At 56.2% G+C, this 22,062-nt stretch overlaps 1 protein-coding gene across 1 annotated transcript in view; it reads right to left on the reverse strand.

Annotated features, from left to right (window-relative positions):
- The window catches only part of PTPRS (protein tyrosine phosphatase, receptor type, S), a 62,428-nt gene that overhangs the window by 31,630 nt on the left and 8,736 nt on the right, over positions 1 to 22,062 (reverse strand). The window contains exons 4-9 of the mRNA XM_014531865.1: positions 20,418 to 20,606; positions 14,818 to 14,928; positions 13,012 to 13,023; positions 3,356 to 3,625; positions 1,312 to 1,893; positions 90 to 223 (exon numbers count right to left, since the gene is read on the reverse strand). Coding sequence (XP_014387351.1) covers positions 90 to 223; positions 1,312 to 1,893; positions 3,356 to 3,625; positions 13,012 to 13,023; positions 14,818 to 14,928; positions 20,418 to 20,606 — 1,298 coding nt within the window. The remainder of the gene's footprint in view (positions 1 to 89; positions 224 to 1,311; positions 1,894 to 3,355; positions 3,626 to 13,011; positions 13,024 to 14,817; positions 14,929 to 20,417; positions 20,607 to 22,062) is intronic.

Genomic DNA, 22,062 nt, shown 5'->3' on the forward strand with positions numbered 1-22,062 from the left:
CCAGCCGTCAGGGGGACATGGGAGGAAGCGCAAGCAGGCGAGGGGCCCAGTGAGCGCCCTGCCGCCTCGCCCCCCGCGGCCCCCGGTACCTCTCTGCCGTGGTCGCCTTCCCGGAACAGGAGCTCGTACTTGACGATGCTCTCCTGCCGTGGGGGGCTCCACGAGAGCCCGATGCTCGTCTCGGACTTGGCCTCGGCCCGGAAGTTCATGGGCTGGCCGGGCACTGGGGAGGCAGAGGAACAGAGATGGGGGAGGCCGGGAGGGTTCACCCCTGGGGCACCCAACCTGCCCGGTGGCCGCCTTCTCCTCAGACTCCCGTGGAGCTCGGCTGCTTGTCTCCCATGCTTCCAGAATGTTCTCCCACTGCTCTCACTACTCCTATTTTCCCAGGGGACCCCCATTGCCCTCTGGTTGTCAGTTGTCCACCTCAATTCTCCCCCCTCTCTGCGTCCAATGGAAAAAACATTTACAAACCCCCTTTCCAAATCACCCCAGCGCCTTCCCCGTCCCGCAAATTAAGTGACAGAGAAAGTGGCGGGGACGCCACTGGGAATGTGCAGCTCCATCCTCCCCCGCTCTCTGCGTCCAATGGAAAAACATTTACAAACCCCTTTCCAAATCACCCCAGCGCCTTCCCCGTCCCCCAAATTAAGTGACAGAGAAAGTGGGGGGACACCACTGGGAATGTGCAGCTCCATCCTTCCCTCCCTGGGGGGCAGAGTCCCCACCCTCCTGTCCCTTCGCGTGGGTTGCCTCAGTCTTCCCGGACTTGGGGTTCAGAAAGCCTGAGCCCATGAGGAAAGGACCAGAGACCTGCAGAGAGCTGGGGTCCCACACACCTAGGTGCCCCCCCCCTCCCTCCACCCCCCCCCCCCCCCCCCCCTGCCCGGTCCTTCTATCTGAGTGGCCAGAACCCAGCCCACTGCCTTTGGGGTATTTCGAGACGGGCGGCATGCAGCTCTCAGACCCCCACGGGCCCAGCCGTGAAGAACGACTGGAAACGGCACCCCTTTGTTCAGACGCAGCCGTGGGGAGCTATCGGGTGTCTGACTGCAGCCCCGTGGACTAAGCCAAACTAGATTTTTCCAAGGGAAGCCAGAAATTTGGGTTTTCTGGGACAACTTCCTGCTTTGAAACGCCGGCATGAAGGTATTTTAAAGAGCCGCGTGGGACCAACAAACCACCCTGTGGCTTCCAGGCGCGATCAGCCAGCTGCCTGTCAGAAGGCACACTGCACCGCTGCCTCTCCCTCTGCGGGGACCCCGGATCCTGCTGCCCCCACAGGAGCCACACCTCCTGCAGGCACCTCACCTCCCTGCTGTGTCTTGACCTGGATGGGGTCCGAGAGGGGCCCGTCGCCCACGGAGGTGAAGGCCAGCACGCGCACGGTGTAGGTCTCGTCCTCCAGCAGGCTGCCCACCGTGGTCAGCAGGCTGTCGTCCACGTTGTGCTTCTGCCAGTTGCCCACGGGGTGCTCGGGCTCCATGGTGTAGTAGATCCTGTAGCCCCGGATCAGGCCATTGGGCTCCACGGGCTCCTCCCACTGGATGATCATGGTGGTGGCGCTCAGCATGCGGGCCTGCACGTTCCGCGGCGCACTGGCTGGGGCCTGCTCGCCCGTGCGGGTGACGACCGACTCACTGGGGGGGCCCTGGCCGATGGAGTTGACGGCTGACACCCAGATCTCATACTCGGAGTTGGGGCTCAGGCCCCCGATGCTGTACCGCGTCGTGGTGATGTCCTCTTTGATCTGGTACGGCCCGTCTTGGCTCTTGGATTTATACTCGATGACGTAGTAGGACACGGGGTCTGGGTTGCCCGAGTCCCATGTGATGGTGATGCTGGTAGCTGTGTTCTCCGTCACCACGGGAGTCCCGGGGGCTTTGGGGAGAGCTGCGGGTGGGGGGCATGGTCACGTGTCGGGTGTGCTGCCTGCAGGCCCGCAAAGCTGTGTGACTCTCAGCTACACAACTGCCCTCTCTGAGCCTGGGTCTCCTTGGCAGTGACATCGGGCCTAAGGACCCCTCTCCCGTCACCTATAGCCGGGGTCAGCAAACGCCGGTCCAAAGGCTAGCACCTGCTATTGTAAATACCGTTTTATTGGAGCAGCACTGACCAATGGCCACTATTCCACTCTGACGGGAGAAAGGAGTGGCTGCAGCAGAGGCTCGATGGCCCATAAAGCGGGAAATATTTACTTTAAAAGAATATTTGCTGTTTAAGAAAAATATTCACGTTTGAAGGAAACACAGGCGGCCCCGAGTCCACAGCCCTCTCTGTGGTTCCCTCTGCTCAGCCACAGGGCCCTTCTGTCTGTTCCCATCCACACTTGCTGTTCCAGCACCTGGAAAGCCCAGACGGCCACATGGCCAGCTCCTTCTAAAACCATCCCTAAGCCTTCACTCACCACCGAGGCTAGAAGCTACCTTGCCCAGTTCCTATCACCACACAGGTTATCTCATTTCCACCCCACCGGTAGGGCCCAAGAATTGTTGACAGCTGTGTCTCAGCACCTGGATAACTGTGGCTTTCTCTCCCACTTGTCCCAAGACGGCACACCACACCGGCCTCAGGACGCCTTCACCAAGAGTTCAATCCCTCGGCAAAATGACCAACAAACCAGCTGACCTAGGGCTCATTCAACTTTTCCTGCAAACGCTCAGACACTAAATACTTTTAGCTTTGCAGGCCTGTGTTGAGACTAAGGTCTGCTTTTGTAGCCAGAAAGCTTCCATAGGCAAGGCATGAACAAATGGGTGTGTGCCAATAAAACTTTATTCATAAAAACAAGTTGAGGGCCGGATTCAGCCTGAGGGCTGCAGTTTGCTGGCCCCTGTTCTAAAGCTGGAAAAATATTTGTGGGTACCTTCCTCTGAATCTCACCACAAACCTGAGACACAGGGAGAATCTGCAGTCCTCACACCTTACCCTCCCGTTCCCTCTGAGTCTCTGTATAAGCTATTCCTTTTCTTAAAACGATGCTCCGTCTCCTTTGGCTTATTCCCTTTCAACTTAAAGTCTTTCCCTGACCTAACTTTCCTGGGAAATGGGGCCTTTACTCTGGGGGTGTGAATGGCGCTAGGTGGCCCCCATCACAGCCCTGATCAGCCTGTATCAGAGCTACATGGCTACACAGGTGTCTCCTACTTTGGACGGTGAGGTCAGCAGAGCAAGACCATGCCTTACTCCATGGGGGCAGGCCCAGAATAATTTATAAGCAATAAACATCTGACCACAGAACTCTCCCCTTCAAAGCCATGGAGGCCCAAAGCCAACACTCAGAGGTGTTCTACCTGCACCCCATCACCTGCCCCAGGCTCAGGGGGCCACCTGCCTCCCCCTGCCCCCCGCTTACATTTCACCGTGATCTGGGCCACGGCCTCGATGACGCCCAGGCTGGACATGGCCACACACGTGTAGTTGGCCGAGTCTTTGACGTCTGTGAGTTCCAGCACGTTCCGACCCACGGGCATGTCATCTTCGGGTGTCAGGTCCTCGGCCCCCTGCATCCACTTGACATATGGCATGGGCGAGCCCACGGCTACACAGGTGATGTTCACGTTGCCCCCTGGCATGATCTCGTGGCTCATGGGCAAGATGGAGAATCGAGGAGCCACACGGCGGACTGGGGGCAGGAGGGAGATGCGTGGGGTTGGGTGTTGAGGGGGGAGACAGAATGCAGAGGGAAAAAGAAAGAAAAGCAAGAAGAAAGATAGAAAGGAAGGAAGAAGGAAAGAAAGAAAAAAAAAAGGGGGAAAAAGTGGAAAACAATTTAAATATAAACAGGGCTGTTTCCTTTTCCCCAGTTGAATTTTTTTAAAATTCCAAATGAAAAGAAAACAAAGAAACCAAATTAAAAAACCAAATTCCAACACAAAGAAACCAAAACTTCAAAGGAAGGTACTTCACAAACAAGAGAGATATATCGATATATAATCAGAGACATGAAGCATTATTTCATAGCAACAGGGTTTCAGAGACCAGAGGGACTGGTCACAGCACAGTTACGAACACAAAAATTTATCAGCTGTTTCTCATCTTTGATGACAGATGTGGCTTCAGGGAGTAGACCCTCAACTCGCTCTCCCAAGTGGGGAGCTTCGGAGGGTCCTGGCTGCACGTGGGGGGCTCTGGGAAGGACAGAGTGAAGAGGGGAGGTCAGGGGAAGAGTTGGAACCAGGTGGCACAGGCCGGGAATCTCAGCCCCCCCATCCCTCTGGTGACTCGGGCCCCGCCCACTTCCCCGGGGGCCCTCCAGGAAAAGATGAGAAACTCTAATGAAATTTTTGTGGTTTTTGGGTATAGAAACCCTTCTAAAAGCTTCTGTCGGATCTCACAAGTTTCCATTGATAAATGCAGCTCTCAGAGTCACAAACAGCATGCAAAAGAGATTGGTTGAGAGAAGGAGAAAGAGAGAAAAAGAGAGAGAGGCAGGAAGAGGAACGGAGAGAGAGCGAATGCATGGAAGAGGCCTGGATCTCAGGGGCCTGAGTGCATACTCATGTGGGTGCCAGAGAGAAGAGACAGGGGAGGCAAGAGAAAGAGAGAACACAGGGAGAGGGACAGAGAGAGGGTGGGAGAGACAGAGAAAGGAGGAGGAGGGAGGGGGCCCACTTCAATGCTGCATATTAATTCTAGCGGATGTGACCCAATGTGACATGCCACATTGTCACATCACAGCCCTGGCAGAATACAACAACAACGATAATAATAATAATAATAATAATAATAATAATAATAAATGTGGGGAATGAACTTGAACGCTGAGAAAAACGGGGACATGTCCTGTGCATTTCTTAGCGGGAAGCGGATGCAGCCTTCGGTCCCCATCTCGCAGACCATGAAGGCAGCAGGACGCGTTTCGGGGGCTCCATTTTCAGAAGTTGGACAGGTTTCTGGGTGGGGGTGTGGGGAAAGGAAGGGGTTCGTGCTCACAGGCACCTGCACTTCCAAATGGCTTGCTGCCCCTTGGGGCGGCACACGCCGTGGGAAGGACTGAGGGTAAAGCCTTCCAGCCAGAAAGAGCTTGTTCCTGGCTCAGACCAGGGCCTTTAGGAAGCCACATGGGCAGGTCCCCAGACCCTGGGTGGGCCAAGGAGTCTGGTCTCTAACTGTGAAGAGGGCAGAATGGAGTCTCAAAAGGCAACACAGGGCCACGTGACTTTCAGCGTTCCAACCTGCCTCTAATTTTCACATGGTAAAGGGGTACAGTTGCACCCTAAGAGGGTGTGGGTAGGGGGTGTGGCCTGCTCTACAGAGGAGGGGGCTGTAGGGGATAAAGGGAGGCAGCCTGGCTCCTCCTCTTGCAGCCTGGGTTCCCAGTGGAAACCCCAACCCCTGTTTTCTGAATCCCTGAACGGAGGCAGAGAGAAGGGGGGAGCTCTGTGGGGAGGAGGGGGGAGGGCCAAGATGTTGGCAGCCCTTCGGAAAAGGAAGCCCCACGAAAAGTCCAGAGTCACACTGGAGACAGGATGGAGGACGTGGAAGGCATCCCCTGAGGGAAGGAGTGGGGGCAGGGCAGGGAGGGGAGACAGAGGGGCCATGCTGACAGACTGGGGGTGTGATGGGTGGGGGCTCTGAGATGGGGGGCAGCTCTCTGGCAGGGCTGGGTGGAGGGTGAGGGGAGTTGGAGGAAGAAAATGGGGTCCGGCCAGCCAGCGGACGTGGTCCAGGCCAGCCACCGCCACCAGCATCCACAGCGAGGCATACGAGTGGGATGCCCGACGCTGCGTTGTCATGGAAACGGAACACGATGGGGGATGAGCGCGGGGAGCTAATTAATCAAGGACAGAAAACAGCATCGACGTCCAAACCAGGAGAAACAAATGAAGAAACAAAGCGGAAAAAAGGAGAAATCCAAAACACCAACCAAACAAAAAATTCTTCCAAAACAAAACACCCAAAAGCAAGAAGAAAAACAACAACAACAACAACATGGAATGGGTGTGGGGCTGAAAATCGGGGTCTGAAAGGAGGAGGGCTGTGGCTTCCCCAGGGAGGTGCCCCCCACCCCTGGCAGAACACAGGGTCTGGCCCCCCTACCCAGCACCCAAGAGCCTCGGCGGCCACAGAGGTGACATCCTCGCAGAGAAAGAACCTTCGGGGCAAACCAGCCCGGCCCCACCGGAGCCCCCTCGATAAAGCCCCTCTAGGCCCACTGCTCATTTAGGGCTGAACAAACCGGGCCAGACACTAACTGCACAATAAGACCAGCTCCTCGAGGCCTGGAGGGCAGAGGGGGGGCACTGCAGTGGCTGAATGAGCCCTGGGGCCTTCCTGGAGCCTCAGTTTCCCCATCTGCAACATGGAGACATCAGTGACATCCTGAGGCCACGAGGCTGCCTGGGGCGGTGCCTAGGACAGGGCTCAGCAGTGCAGTCTCCTGCTGGACTTCCGGGCCGCTGGGAAGACCAATTTGATCCTCTACTTTAGGAGAGTTTGGGGATGGGTTAGGATTAAAGCACTTAAAAAAGGAAAGAGTAAGAATTTCTATTGAATCCCTATCTCGCTTGATCCCCAACAACATTGAGAGGCAAATGTTCTGATGCCCGGTTGTGGATGAGGGAGGGGAGGCTCGGAGAGGGGCCAGGGCCAGCTGGGAGACACAAAGGAAGTGGCGGGCCAGAGAGCAACGCCAGGAATGCCCTGCCCCTGCCGCGGATAAAGCGATACAGTGAGCCTTCTCTCCCGTCACCGTGGAAAGTAGCAGAATCATAGCCAGGTGTCCCTTTTTGGCATTTGGCTCTTGGAACCTTGTGTGTCCTTACCCACTGAGGACACCAAAGAGGGCAAAAGTCCCCATCCCCCATGCACAGCTGTCAGCTGAATAGTGCCCAGCGACCACCAGTTGGATAATAACCAACCACCTCCATAATAAACGCCCAGGGCCGTCAGTAAAAGGCTTACACGGAAAGGGATTGCTGGAACATCAAAGGGCGTTAAGCGCCGGCTTTAGAATTTAAAGATTAAATGTGAGCCCAATTTATCCCTCTGTAAGGCTCAACATCCCGCCCAAGCGACCCTGTTCACATCTGATCTTAAAATATCTTCCCTCATGCCCGGCTGGCGTGGCTCAGTGGTTGAGCATCGACCTATGAACCAGGACACGGCTCGATTCCCGGTCGCAGCACATGCGCAGGTTGCGGGCTCGATCCCCAGTAGGGGGCGTACAGGAGGCAGCCGGTCAATGATTCTCTCTCAACATTGATGTTTCTATCTCTCTCTCCCTGTCCTTTCCTCCCTGAAATCAATAAATAAATAAAAAAATTTTTTAAATCTTCCCTCAGGAAGTATCACAATTTGGAAAGTACCTTTTTTTTTTTTTCAGAAGTAGGGACAAGGCATACATCTTGAATATGTAAAAGACTTGATGTGTGAGGTTGTTAACTGTAAGTCAGTTAAATGTGGGAGGGCATTTATCAACCACAGTAATTTTAGTGCTTAGAATCCCCAACATGGCCGGCAGCCATGGCTCGATCCGTAGGGGGGGTACAGGAGGCAGCCGGTCAATGATTCTCTCTCAACATTGATGTTTCTATCTCTCTCTCCCTGTCCTTTCCTCCCTGAAATCAATAAATAAAAAAAATTTTTTTTTAAATCTTCCCTCAGGAAGTATCACAATTTGGAAAGTACCTTTTTTTTTTTTTCAGAAGTAGGGACAAGGCATACATCTTGAATATGTAAAAGACTTGATGTGTGAGGTTGTTAACTGTAAGTCAGTTAAATGTGGGAGGGCATTTATCAACCACAGTAATTTTAGTGCTTAGAATCCCCAACATGGCCGGCAGCCATCGGTTAAACGGCTCTGCCAATAGCTATAAAAGCTGACGCCTAAGACACTTTGCCCACTTGCTTTCTCACCATCCCATCCTCTCCTCAGGGTGGGCTGTGGGAAGAGGGCTGGTCTGCCACGAGTTTGGGGAGGACTCTGCCCTTTGGCACCAGGTGACGCAGACCCCCCCACAGGGGTCTTGCAAGGTTCCCAGGCATCCTCCCCGCTGGCAAGGACGGGCGGCTGACCCTGTGTTCTGCCCAGTTTGGTGCTGACACCCACCCACGTCATCTCTCCACCCCCGGCTGCGAGTCTGAGGTGCGGGTGAGAAAGTAAGGTGGGCGCGGAGCCCACGGGACAGGGCGGCCCCGCGGGACCCCCGCCCCCAATTACCGACCTGAATGGAGGGTCCAGGCGGGTTATAAGGGGACCACACCAGCCTTGGTCCTCAGCACGCTCCAGCTGGCTCTCGATTCCAGCTCTTCTCATCACCGAGTAGCCGGGGGGTCCCAGCGGGGGGACCCGCGTGGGTGAGGGGTCAGGAAGGTGGGCGGTGGTTCACATGGAAAAACAACTCAAAAACCATCAAAGCAACCGGGAGACGACCCCTCCCCCAAGCAGGAAGAGGCAGAAACTCAAAAACCAAAAGTGGGGTTCAGGGGAGAAGGGTGGGGGAGAGGGGAAGGGGAAACTCAAAAGTGAGGTGATCTGGTTGAAGCACTAGGTAGGGAACTCGACAGTGTCAGACATCTCCATGGTTCAGCAAGCCGCAGCTCCGAGGGGTGGGGGTGGGGGGGCTCTGCTGGGCATTTTGGGGTGAGAGAAGCTACTGGATGCTCCTCTGGACTCCAAAATGAGGGTGAGGGTGGGGAGGGCAGGGGAGAGACGCCACAAGTTCTGCAGCCTCCACGGGTTGAAGCTTAGATTACACCTGTCAGGGGAAGGGAGGGGCTCCGAGGCCTCATTTCCAGTCCCGCTTCTCAGCCCCTCCACTGAACCTCAGCCTGTAGCCCAGGGAGGGTGGGTACGGCCTGCCCTATGCATCTGCCCCCCAGCCCCCCACCATCCTGCCTCCCTCCTCCCTCCACCAGCTCCCTCCGCCATCAGGTAGCATGCGAGGCCTGGAGGGACCTGGCTGGACCCTTGGCCCACGGGCTGACCAGCGGCCTTGGCAAGTTGGTGTTTTGAGCGGACGTTTTGCTGCACTATCGATTTTTCTATTGGTGTTTATTCTTTCATGCCCTCTCTCCCCCCGTGCTTTTTGCTGCTGTGTTCTAGCAGAAAACGGGATGAGATCTGGCCAATCGACGGGCTCCCCTGGCCCCCTTTGCTGCAGCTGGGACGCGGGCTTTCCGGATGACGAGGTGTAATCTAATGGTCCCCTCACCCCCACCAAAAACAGAGGAAACAGCAATGCAAAGAGTGTGAGGCAGGCAGCAGGCGAGGGGGTCTAGAGCTCAGTGTTCCTGCAGAGCGCCGCCCTCCCGCCGCCCGCCAAGCCCACCCTGGAGCCCCCTCTCTCCTAAGGGTGGGGTGGGATGAGGAGAAGGGCTGGGGCCTGATCTGCCATCGCCTACCCCCCAGGGGCAAGTCCGGGCCCTTGGGGGCAGCGTGGCTGGGTATAATGGGCAGAACTGGGGAGCTGGCCAGCACGCCCCACGGGAAGTCTTTCTGGAGATAGAGGAGGGGAGAGGGGTTCCAGGCCCAATATCTTTGTACTAATATCTTCAACTACTCCTGTTTCGGGGGGCCAAGAGGTAAGGGGAGCACTCAGAGGTCATGTCCACTAATTATATGGCTTGAGTGCCAGAAATTTAATTTTAAAAACAATCTGTCCTATAAAATTCCGTAATATGAGTTGATATGAAAAGACCGGGGGACGGGTCTCAAATGAAAGGTTCTGAGGAACACCTCGGCCCTGGGCAATCTAGATCTCCCTCTGGTGATGGGCATCGAGCCCCAGGTTCTCAGCTCGGCATTCGAGGCCGGCGGTAAGTGACGCCAGCCCCACATGGCCTCCTCCAAAACCCTAATCTTAAGTCCCTGGAAAGTGAAAGTTATTCCCCAGGTCTCCCTCCAGCTGCTCTGCATTCTCCCTGCGTGTCCCCACCACAGGGCTGTGTGGCACACCATTTCCTGGGTCCTGTGCATCGTGGTTCGATGAAGCTCCGTCGCTAGACCAAGCGGGAAAGACACCATCTTTGGCCACGAATTCACACCTTCACGGCTTACGGTTTTAAAGAGAAAAAACAACTTTAACAGCCAGGGAGCATATAGTCTGGCATCTTCCCAGCTTGTCAAAAGCCTTGGCTGCACCTCCCCAGAGGAGTTCTGGGAGTGCAGCTGCCAGCTGAATTACAAAATGGGCCTGGTTTTGACTTTGGGCCTTTGGATCTCAGAGATGAAGTTCAGGAGAAGGGCAAGTCTGAATAGTCCACCCCCTAAACAACCCAGGATCAGCAAAGCTGGAGATTGTGAATTGAAAAAAAAAGAGTTAGATTTGGAAATTCTTTGCAATTAACTCCCAGGGCTGGCTGCTCTGGCAACAATGTAAATGCTTGTAGCCTCGAGGGCAGAATGTGCCAGGTGGCCCACATCTCGTGGGGTGGGCTGGGACTTATCTGCAAGGGTAGCCTAGCACCCACACTGGGCCGCCTTTTTTTTTTTGCCCCCTTCTGATACTGTGGCCACAGAGCTGCCTGGGGGAATGACAGGGCACAGGAGGAGAGACGTGGCTCTGGGGAGGCCACTGATCTCACGGGAATGGGTTTGGAGCCAGGAGAAAATGAGATCATGAAATGGCCTCAGAAAAGCACCAGCAAAAAATGAGATCTGAGCAAATGAATTAGCTTCTGCCCTTCTTCTCAAAGCACTTTCCCATAAGCCATCTTATGCAAACAGGGGATCTGCGAAGGACGTAACAGGGAAACTGAGGTCCCCAAACAAGGCCAGTGCCTGGTCCAGATCATCTGCTTGAACTCTTTACTTCCCTGTTCTACCACAATCCCACCAGCCATTTCTTCTGTGCCATGCACTACACAGGGCACTTGAGGAGCGTTAATTAGCTGGATGGAATCCTCCCAGCTACCCTGTGAGCTAGGCATACTAATGATCCTTACTGTTTAGAAGAGGAAATGGTGACTAGCCCAGAGCCACACAGCCAGGAAGCAGAGGCAGGGTTTGAACCCGGGTCTGCTGGAGCACAGAGTCTGTGCTCTCACCACTAGGCAATACTGCCCCCAAAGTCCAAGGGGCCTTCAGAGACCCTCAGCTCCAACTCACTGGGACATGATTTTGGTAGAGGGGCTGGGAGACCCCTCTCTTCCATCTTTTGGAACTTCCTTGAGGGTCAGCCTGACGCTCTCACCGTGGATTTAAAAAGACAAGAGAAATACATCTCCTCTTTTTGCATCCAAACTCCTCTTGCCAACTTGGCCCTAGGCTTAATAATTGGGAGTTAAGTGAAGGGACAAGAGGGGGGAAAGGGGACCCCAGAGAGGCTGCCTCTGCCCTCAGTGATCATCTGTGCTGGGGCGTGGCTGGGGCTGGAGATTAGGAATCTCAGTGGATATTACTGGAGGCTGGTTTGGGGGTTGGAGTGGGACTCTCGAGGGCTTGCCATTATTCAAGGGAGGGAGCAAATGATGGGAGCATGCATCGCTGAAGGTTTGTGAGTGAGAGAGACACAGAGAGAAAGAGAGCTGACAGAGAGAAAGGCAGAGAGAATCGGGGAGGCAGAGAGAGGGGCGGAGAGGCTGTGTCCAAAGTTCCCTTGGGTTTTCTCCAGAATTCCACAGTTCTGATGCTCAGGGACTCAGAAAGTGACCGTGCTCTATGTCTGGACAAAAGACACCTGTGACTAGACCCAGAGCCTGCGAGGTGGTGGGGGAATCAGCCGACGCTGCCGGGGAGGCGGAGGCCGGGAATACTGGCCAAGTACTTCCCCAGTCTGTCATGCTACACTTTCTGAGGGGCGGTTCCGTGTTTGTGCCCAGCCAGGCCCCACGAAGTCACACACCAGCCGCCGTTCTGAATGCTGCCTAAGTGTCAAGCATGCATCATTTTGGGAGGATGGTCCGGTTTAAGGGAGCCATGTCCCACATTTGGACTTGTCACTACATTGAACAAGAACTCAAAATGCCGACAGCCCATTCAGCTGTACTGCAAATGCCTGTTTTTGGGGGGGCTGTTTGGGAGAGTGGGAGGTGGTCTCATACTGAGGCAGACGATGGGAACCTGCCTGCTTAAGTCCCCTTCCCACACTGCTGCCTGGTAAGGCTGAGGTGCCAGATCTGGGTACAAGGGGGCTGGCTGGGAGGGTCAGGCAAATCGGGCTGCTCATCCCACACACCCCACCAACTTACGACCACCTCCCATCATCTGTCTATGCCCCCACCCCCTGAACCCGGGCGGTCACTTTCTGCCCAGCATCCCAGCTGTGGGACCTCCACCCTCCCAGGTGGTAGTTGGGACAGGAACACTGGCTTTTAAATCACAATGCGTTTGGAGAACAACCACAGAACAGCTCAGCCCAAGAAACCGAAATCAAATAGCACAGAAACACAAGACAGAACCAAAGACAAAACGCTTTGGAGGAGGAGGGGGCTGGGTGAAAGGGATGGGAGGGGGGGAAAATAACGATTTCCCCCCCCCAAAATGAAACAAAACAAAACAAAAAAACCTCATAATTAAACAAAAGGAACAAAGAAAGAAAAATGAAGGAAACCAAAAGAGAAAAACGGAACGGAAGACGAGAAACACTCCAACAGAAGGCGTTGGGAATTCACCAAACCGAACCGACAAGAGTGGCATGCAGAGAAATTTTTACATTCTCCCAGCATGCATCAGGCCCAAGTTACCATGACGACGAGGAGTGCAAAAAACTTAGCAACAACATTACCAACAGGATGCATAGAGGCGACCACAATGCAAGCATCGCATGTGTGCGGCCTGCCCTAGGCCGGGCTGGGCGCGGCTGAGATTTTCGTGTCTTTCTGGATTTTTGCTCACGCTTGGCGGTTTTTTGTTTTGTTTTGTTTGCTTTGCGCTCATTATTCGCATTCCGTTCTTTTTTTTTTTAGTTCATTTCTCTAGCATTTTCCATGTGCGTGTCTGTGTGTCCATGTGTGTGTGTGTCTGTGTGTATTTCGTGTGTGTGTTTGTGTGTGGTGTGTGTGTGTGTCACTTTCAGAATGTAAAAATGTGGGTAAAGAAAGTAAAAAAGAAAAAAACACACCAACCTTCTCGAAGCTCTGAGGGATGTAAAGGGGGTTTGATGCAGAACACAATGACATGGGGAGGAGAGAAAAAATAGGGGAGATACAGAGAGTAAAAAGAGGACTTCCCAAGGCTAAAAGCTGCAATCGTTTGTTGTTTTCTTTTCTTTAAACCAAAAAATAAAAATAAAATTAAAAAATAAAAAAGAACAGCAATGACCTTTTTCCTTTCCTCCACTCCTTCCTTGACAAACACGATCTATACTTGCCTTCCACAATTCTTTTTCTAAGTTCAATTATGGAGCGTCTGAGACCCAGGCAAAGACTGGGAGGCTGGATACCCCCCCAAAGGAAGGAGGCACGTGCCGGGGACCCCACCTCTGGGGGCTGAGGACACAGGGCCCCTCTTCCTCGGCATAGCCTGGCTAGAGGCCCGCCCCCACCCTGCTTGAGCTCTGCCAGACTGCTGCACCCCATCCCAGGTGTTTGCAGAAAAACAAGCAGGTTAGACAAAGACCAGTCAGTTGGAGCCATGGACGCACTAGAACTCACCAGAGGGGCCGTGGCAGCGGATCAAATGCGTGCCCCCTGCCCTGCCCGCCCGCCCGCGTCCCCGTCCCCTCCCTCCATGCAGCCTCCTCCTCAGAGAGCAGATGCAAAACCCAAGGTGCAGAACCAAGGAGCGGCTTCCGGGCTGGTGGGCTGTGTGCTTGGTGGGGCTGTGCTTGGTGGGCTGTGGGTGAGGGAGGAGCCGCCCGCCTCCCGGGTGAAGCATGGCAGGGGCCTGGTGTGTCGAATGGGGAAACTGAGGCCTGGAGGAGGGCCGTGCTGGCGTCAAGGGTACAGAGCCAGCTGGGACAGCCCTGAGTCTGAACGGGCCCACTTCCTGGCAGGCAGAAACTGTTTCTACCACAAATCTGATCAGAAACGTCCATGGGAGGCGGGAGGTGGAGGAACGAAAACAGTGGAGGAGGCGGATTAAAATTTCTGAAAGGACCGAAGAGAAGCAGCACAGGGATAAGGGGGTCGCAGACACATCTGGGGGCAGGGGAGCCCCCAGGGTCTTTGAGGGGACCAAGGGACCCCAAAGGAAGTATGTGTAGATGCTTCCAGGGGCTTCCTTAGGGGGGAGCTTGGGCAAGAGCCCCGCATGCCTCGGGCGGGAGAAGCCTGCTTGGCTGGACAGACCCCAGGGGCGCTGGGGGCAGGTGCGGCTGTGCCCTGGTCTCGCTCTGGCCCCCACGAGTCCTTTCTGAGGGTGACTGGGAGAGAGCACTGGGCTCTAGGAAGGCTGAGGGCCAGCATGGGGGGCACCCTCGAAGACCCCTCCCCAGCTCTTAGATGGAGGGCGCTAGAGGGGGGGGCAGTGAGGCGAGTTACGAGGTCACGGATTTTGGAGAAGCGAAGCGAGCACATGACAAGGGAGGCACGCACGACACACCACAGAAGAAGCTGACTGGGGTGGGCGGGCGGGTTGGGGCAGAGGCCTGCAGACTCCCCCGGCCCTGTAGGCTCAAGACTGACCTGACCCCCCCTACCAGGCCCTGCCCTGTTCCCTCCCCTCCTGCTACCCCCCTCCAAGGCCGGTACCCCACTCGGGCGTCATTCACAAGGCACAGGGGTGGGGACTTAACTGCCCCATTTTATAGGCAAGGAAACTGAGATCTGGAGAGGGGCGCCGCCAGGCCCAAGGTGCTGCCTCGACTGGGCACGGGTGCCCTCCTGCTCAGGTCTGCAGGGGACAGGGGAGCCCAGAGGCTGCGAGCCCCAGGAGGAGGAGGATGGGATGGGGCGGGTCCCTGCCTTCGACCTGGATACGGCGTTCCCTACCTCGCACGTAGAGGTTGGCAGGCGAGGAGTAGCGCACGCCGGCGCTGTTGGTGGCCACGCACTCATATTTGCCCTGGTCGGTCTCCTCGCTGCTCTCAATCTGCAGAGCCCCTGTGGGGAGAGGGGAGAGAGTTTGCCAGTCAGGGGAGGCCCAGGGGTGCCCGGAGGGCTCTCCCAGAGCCCCACCTGGCCCGGCTCTTGTTCTGGCTGGGCCGGAGAGGCAGACGAAAGAGTTGCGTTAGCCTGGAAGCCCCCCTGGCTCGTCTCCCCCCGCCCCCCAACCCCGTGCCTAGCCCCATACCATCCTGAACACACCACTGTCACCGTAAAAGCGGCTGGTCATGGGGCTGGGGCTTCATAAACGGCTGCCAACATGAACTACGAGCCGGGGGAGCTTGTGCCATGAAGGTGTGTTTGCAAAGGCAGGGAGTGATGCTGCCCAGGCAAAGGGAGAGACGGGTTAGCATCTGCAACCCGCAGCGGTCATTCCGAGACCCTGGGACCCGACGGGCCACCCTGGTGATGTGGGAACCGGGAGCTGGGGTGCTGAGCGGGTTTACCCAGTGCCCGTGTGTACGGGAACATAGGTCTGGGTTCCTCACGTGTGTGTGCAACTCGGGCCCCGGAGCCCACAGTGCCGTTAGCCAACAGAGGCAGGGCTGTCATTCTTTAAGGTGTTTGAACAAACCGTCAGGACTGGGTCACCCCTGCCGACAGGTCAGCGGTTCTCAACCTGTGGGTCGCGACCCCTTTGGGGGTCGAACGACCCTTTCACAGGGGTCGCCTAAGACCATCGGAAAACACATATATAATTACATATTGTTTTTGTGATTAGTCACTATGCTTTAATTATGTTCAATTTGTAACAATGAAAATACATCCTGCATATCAGATATTTACATGACGATTCATAACAGTAGCAAAATTACGGTTATGAAGGAGCAACGAAAATCATTTTATGGTTGGGGGTCACCACAACATGAGGAACTGTGTTAAAGGGTCGCGGCATTAGGAAGGTTGAGAACCACTGAGCCTGACTCAAAGGATTTGTTGGTCATGAGCGGATAAAAATTTAAACAGGCCAGTTCTCTCAAGCATATTTAAAACCACAGGCCCAAATCACAGCTCTGCGTGCCCTCGAGGCCAATGAAAACGGGGCCGAGTTCCCCTCAGCATGTTAGAAATCACAGGCCCAAAGCAGACGCCACTTCCCACAAACACAGAAGAATGAATGAAACTTCTCAAGAATACTTGAAAGCACAGGCTGCGATCGAGCACTACAGTGCCCGTGAGTGAATGGAAATGAGCCCAGGACTTCCCCGAGGAATCCTGAAACCAAAACCTAGGGCACACCCTCACGTCCACAAGTAAGTGCAGATGAGTGAACCTCTCTGAGCGGGTCCGAATCACAGGCCTGGACCCGCGTGCTCAGTGACCTGTAAATGAAGACGGTGAGTATCTCCAAGTGGGTTAGAACCGCAGGCTTCGGTCAGGGTCCCTGGCACCAAGAGTCCGGAAATCCAGTCCAAGCTCCAGCAGACCCCGCCTCCTAGCTTTGTTCGTGGCTGTCCCAGGGGAGTGACACGGGACCCGTCACTTGGGAAGCGGAGGAGGGTCTGCCCCATTAACATTCCTACTTTCCCCCAACTTCAAGGCTCTGGGGAAGCAGGAAGGCAAGTATTACCACAGAGGCCCAGAGAGGGCAGAGAGGCTGCCCCAGCTCACATTGCATTTCGTAGAAACACCGAATTAGACACGGACTCTTTCCTAGGGCTCCTATCCAGGCCCATTCTAGCCTATTCTCTGGGGCTAAAGTCAGACCTTTGAGACTGCCTGTCTCCCTGATCCCTCAGGCTGCAACCCCAGATCCAAGCTGCAAAGCTGGGAGACCCCTTCTGTGCTGGTACACTCACTTTACCGATGGGAAAACGGAGGCTGGAGATGGACAAGGGCTGCATACAGAGCAATGGTCACAATCTGGCCTCTCCCACTCTGGGTGGGCATGGGAGGCACCTGAGCAGGAGGCGGCCCCACGCCTGCAGCCAGGTGGCCTGAGGAGCCACCATGGCCGGACTCAGCCCTCGAGCCACAGACAGCAACATAGACACAGAGAATGGAAGAACTCTGGGCAGGGTGTCGAGGAGGAGACATGTGGAGGAGGGCCTGAGGCAGCCCCCCATGGAGCCTGGGGGGCGGGGTGGGCAGCAAGAGAGCAGGAGTGGGTGGGTGAGTGAGTAGAGAGCCTCTTACCTCGGATCGGAGTGCTTTCTGTAAGGGAAGCAGAGAGAGTCAGGTGAACGACAGGAGGCAGTCCTGGGGGCCGGGGGCCCCAGGGAGGTCAGGCCAGGCCATGAGCCGAGCCAGCCTGGGTCTAAGGACCTTGCAGACCCCGCCGAGGAGAGGGGGCAAGGCTCCCAGGAGCGGGGTGGGTTTGAGGGCTTGTCAGTCAGGAGGGCTTCCCACAGGCAGGCAGGCACTCCTGGGGGAGGAGGGCATCGAGGCCCCGGAGGTCTGTGCCGGGCCAGGCCTGCTGGCTGCCTTCCTTCTGGGTGGAGGGAGGGAGGTCGATGACCTCCCTTCCTTTTTTCCTTCTTGGGAGGGTTAGGGAGCAGTAGGGATCTCAGGAATCGTGTTAGAGACGGTGGGAGACGGGTTAGTGCCCCAGGGCCGGGCATTAATAAAGCAAAGGGAAGGTGTTACAGACAGGCCAAGTAGGAAAGACAGGGGAGGGTAGTGAAGGGGGTCAAAGGGCGAGGGAGGGCCTGCAGTCTCCTTTACTTCCAAAAGGAAAAGAGGAAAAAAGGGCTGTGTGGGTGTCCACGTGGGTACGGGGGCAGAGACAACTCAGGGGACAGGAAAAGGAGGTCCCGGACTAGAGTGTCCCACCCTCTGTTCATCTTCCGGGGGATAGGAGGTAGGGTATCTCCCCAACTCCCCCGATGACAGCTCATAACCCTGCTGAGGACAAGGGGACCCCAAGGCCAGGGCAGAGATGTTGAGGGTGAAAAATAAAAACAAGCCCAGGCCCATTTTACAGATAGACAAACTGAGGCCCAGAAGGGCCAGGGAATTGTCACACCATGAGTCAAAGGCAGGGGTGGGCCTTGAACTCAGCTATCCAGCCTATCAGGTTGGGGGCTCTCTAGCCTGAACTTTTTGGAACCACCATGTTCTCTCTTACAAAATCCTCAACCTGACAAGGCCACCCTCTCCTCTTTACAGAGAAGAAATGAGAATCTGCCTAAGGCTTCAATGTGGAGAACTAGAATCTAGGGCAGTTGGGAGTCTAGGTCAGCCCTTGCTTTGGGCTATTTCACTACACATAGATTATGATGGTAGAAGCTAGAGGCTAGCGAACAGGACTTCTTCCCAAGATGCCCAAATAGACCATGGCCACTGTAGTGAGAGGAAAAAGATGTAGCCAAAGAAACATAAGAAGGAAAAATCATGGGCCACTACCAGTCATTCTCACCTTAGTAAGAATTAGCCCAGCAACTGGTTTCAGGGAATTCAGGCTAGATGCTGGGAAAAGAGGATGAGCAGAGCCCACGATCAGCCCAATTAGAAAACTCCAGTCTCACTCCAGCCCTGGCCCCCGGGTTTCTATCACTTCGCCTTTTTCCAGCAGTGCCAAGGCCCAGAATGGGGCAGGTGGGTTGTTGTATGCAAAGCTCCTGATTTCCCCTCAGCACCCAATCTGGGGTTGGAATGCCCCGTGTGGCCTTTTTTCCTCTTTCCCTTTTGGGCTCCTCTCTCTGCAGCTCCCTGGTGCCTGGCTGGGGAGGGCTGGGTTAGTAAACATGCCACGTGGAGTGGGTCACAGTTACGGTCACGGTGGCTGTTAGTCTGAGGGGAAGGGACAGGGGACACAGAGGGAGCGTTAGTTGTTGACATGGTGAAGAAATGAGACTTACCAAAGGTTTCTGAACGTTTACAACAGAGGGACAAGAAAGAGAGAACAGGATCATTAACAGGTGGTTGTGCAGACGCCTGTAAACTTGTGGGTGTGGGGTGCAGAGGGAGAGGCAGAGTAATCAGATTTATTAGGATTCATAGAGCAGCGTGTGTTCACTGAGCACCTACTATGTGCCAGGCGTCCCATCCTGGGCTCCTCACAATAGCGCCAGGGACCGAGACCCAGAGAGGACCTGCCCTAGGACACAGCTGACACCTGACCCCGGCATCAGGTCCTGAGGTCCATGCTCTTAATCACTTCACTCTTTGGGGAGACAATGGTGGAAGCCAGCAGGGAAGCAACTGGATTCCCAAGGTTGCCATCACTCCCCCAGCTGAACCCCCAAAGCTGCAAATATCTCTGGACAGGTCGGGGGGTGGGGGTCAGGCTATCTCTCTCCCAGGTGCAGAAATTCTGGTCTTAATGTCCACCCTTCTTCAGGGCCTGGGGAGGGAAACAGAAAGCAGAGGGTGGGCGGACAGGCTCCTGGGAAGATGTGGCCGGGCAGTGAGTAAGGGGCATTGAGAACGATGGGGAGGCCTTGGGCACGGCTAGCTCCCAGGCGGAGTCCTCAGAGGAAGGGGAGAGAAAGCAAAAAGAGGTGTGTTCCAACGTGTGCACCCACAACGGACTGAAACATGTGTGAGTGCACACGGGCACAGCCCTACCACCCGCGTCTGCACGCACAAGGACTTGGGGGCTGTGGCCCGAGATGCGTGCACGTGGGGGGACTGCACTGGGTACAGGTGCACGGAAGGGACGGTAACATGGGTACACGTGTGGCTGAGATGCGCACAGACAAGCTCTGCCCTGGGAGGGAGGAGGCGAACCATGTGCTGATGGCATGGCTGCATGTGCCACAGGTCAGATCACACAGGGAGCCCAGACACACACATGGACGTGTCGTGAAGCAGGGAAAACGGACACAAGACACACACAGCCCCCAGACACATGGACGCACAGATGGCGCACGCGGGTGCTATGCCGAGACGACTGCTCCATCCCTGAGGTGACTGAGGCCTTGTGCTCTGCCCCAGGCCCCCTAGCCCAGCCCGGGCCTAGACAAGCAGGCGAGGCTGCCTGTCTGTGCCCCATAAAGACAGACCTCACCACCATCCTCTGCCTGCCTTTGCCCATAGCTTCCTTACTGCCTCCACCTTGGAGACACTATGCCTGCAGCTCCCCATGGTTCCCCCCACCTTACCTGCCTGTGTCTCACTCTCTCCTCTGGAGACGCCTACTACTTCAGCACAGAAGACCCTCTCCCTAGGCCACCTTCCGTGGCTCCCATCCTCTCTGCCTGTCTGTCCCCCTGTGTCCTCACTGCTGGGCACTGCAGACAGCCACCATCCTCTGTGCCTCGCTGGGAACTCACTGTGCAAAACGGCCCATTATGTGCCCACTCAGCAATAAAGAACTCTCCTCCTATCATCTACCACAGCTCCATCCCCCCTGCCAGTCTGTGCCCCATTATATCCCCACTGGTCCAGCTCGGAAGACACACCCATCGTCAATGCCCCCCACGGCTGCCCCCCATCTCCGCCTTTCTACCTCCCATCAGCCCACAGGGCCTGGGCCCTAGAGATGCTGCCCTCCCCCTGCTGCCCTCTGTGGCTCCCAGATCCTCCTGGCCACCTGCACTCACCTGATCTCAGCTGCTTGATGCGCCCGTTGCTGGCACTGGGGTCCACGGGCAGGAAGTCCTTGAACCAGGTGATCTCGGGGTCAGGGTTGCCGCTGGCAGCACACAGCATCGTAGCCGTTCGCGTCCGCTCCACCACCTTCAGCTGGGGGCCCATGTCGATGTTGGGGAAACCGGGGGGCAGCTGGTCCTCTGAGGACAGAGAAGGGAAAAGCAGGGCAAAGGCCCAGTCATCACGCGCCACCCCTCCAGGGTTGGGCTTGGCACAGCCACCCTGGACGGAGCCACGGCACCCTATGCCCTCAGCGGAACAGACGGCTGTGGTTGCGGCCCATGTAGGGGGCGCTGCATGGAGGGCGAGTGGCCCCAGTCCCAAGTATTGAACGCTAACTACGTGCCAGGCTCTGTGCAGGTACCTAGGGCTTGGCACAGCCACCCTGGACGGAGTCACCCTATTCCCCCAGCGGAATAGACAGCTGTGGTTGCGGCCCATGCAGGGGGCGCTGCATGGAGGGCAAGTGGCCCCAGTCCCAAGTCCTGAACGCTAACTACGTGCCAGGCTCTGTGCAGGTACCTCCCTGTGCCCTCCTCAGAGAGGGGCCTATTTCAGAGGGGGAAACTGAGGCTCAGAGAGACACGCACCTGTGCCGTGTCATACAGGCAGGACACAGCCAGGCCGGGGTTAGCACCCAAGCCTGGCTGAGCCCAGAGGAGGCTGGGATGGCAGCTGCAGAACCCCCAAACCAGGCCTGGAGCTATCGGGAGCAGTAGGACCCTGTCTGAGGTGGTTCAGGCCCCGAAGCCTGAACGACCAAGAAGGTGGTTCTCATTAGTACCGATAACAGCACCCGAGGCTGATGCCCAAACAACAGGGCCTCAATGCTTGGTGCGCGGAGCTGGCCTGTGCATGAGGGAGGCTGGTCTGCCTGCAACCCTCTGTGCTCCTGTTTCCATATGTGTGCATGCATGTTCACACATGTATGCAGCCGCACCCACACATGTTAGCACTTCCCATGTGCACGCAGCTCTGCTGGGGTCCCCGTGAGCATGTGTGGGTGGCAGCCAGCCAGGGTGGGAGCAGGCACGTGGGTGCCGGGGAGGCCGCGGCCGCCTGACGTTACTGCGAGCTCCTAATTAAACAAAATTGTTCATCACGCACCACATTGTGCCCTATTCCTCGGAGTTTAATTAAAACAACAGCGTGGGAGGCGTGAGTAGAGTCCACAATCAGATGGCGGGCGGGAGGGAGAGGCAGGGAATGCCGGCCCAGCAGCTCAGATGTTCCACGCTCAGAAAGGGGGCGGGGGGGTGGGGGGGGCTCAGGGCCTGGGGCCGGGGAGGCCAGGCTCCTGGGTCAAATACCTGGGCCGTGTGCCCAGCCAAGCTCGCGTCCTTCTAGCAGCTGGAGCACAGAGAGCCAGGGAGGCCTTGACGGGGGCGGGGAGTAGAGACGTAGCCTTCCCAGACACCCGGGGCACTTAATAGATTCACAGCTTGTTCTTTTAACTCTCTGAGAGCTTACAATGGAGGCTGGCACTGGGCACGGGGAGGCAGGCTGTTCCCGCTATGCCCGGGAAAGGTCAGGGCAAAAATATCTGCTGGGAGGAGCAAGGCGGGCCAGGCCTGGGACGCCTCCCTCTTCCCCCCC

Source organism: Myotis brandtii, unplaced genomic scaffold (assembly GCF_000412655.1).
Source record: "Myotis brandtii unplaced genomic scaffold, ASM41265v1 scaffold827, whole genome shotgun sequence".
NCBI classification, from domain to species: Eukaryota; Metazoa; Chordata; class Mammalia; order Chiroptera; family Vespertilionidae; genus Myotis; species Myotis brandtii.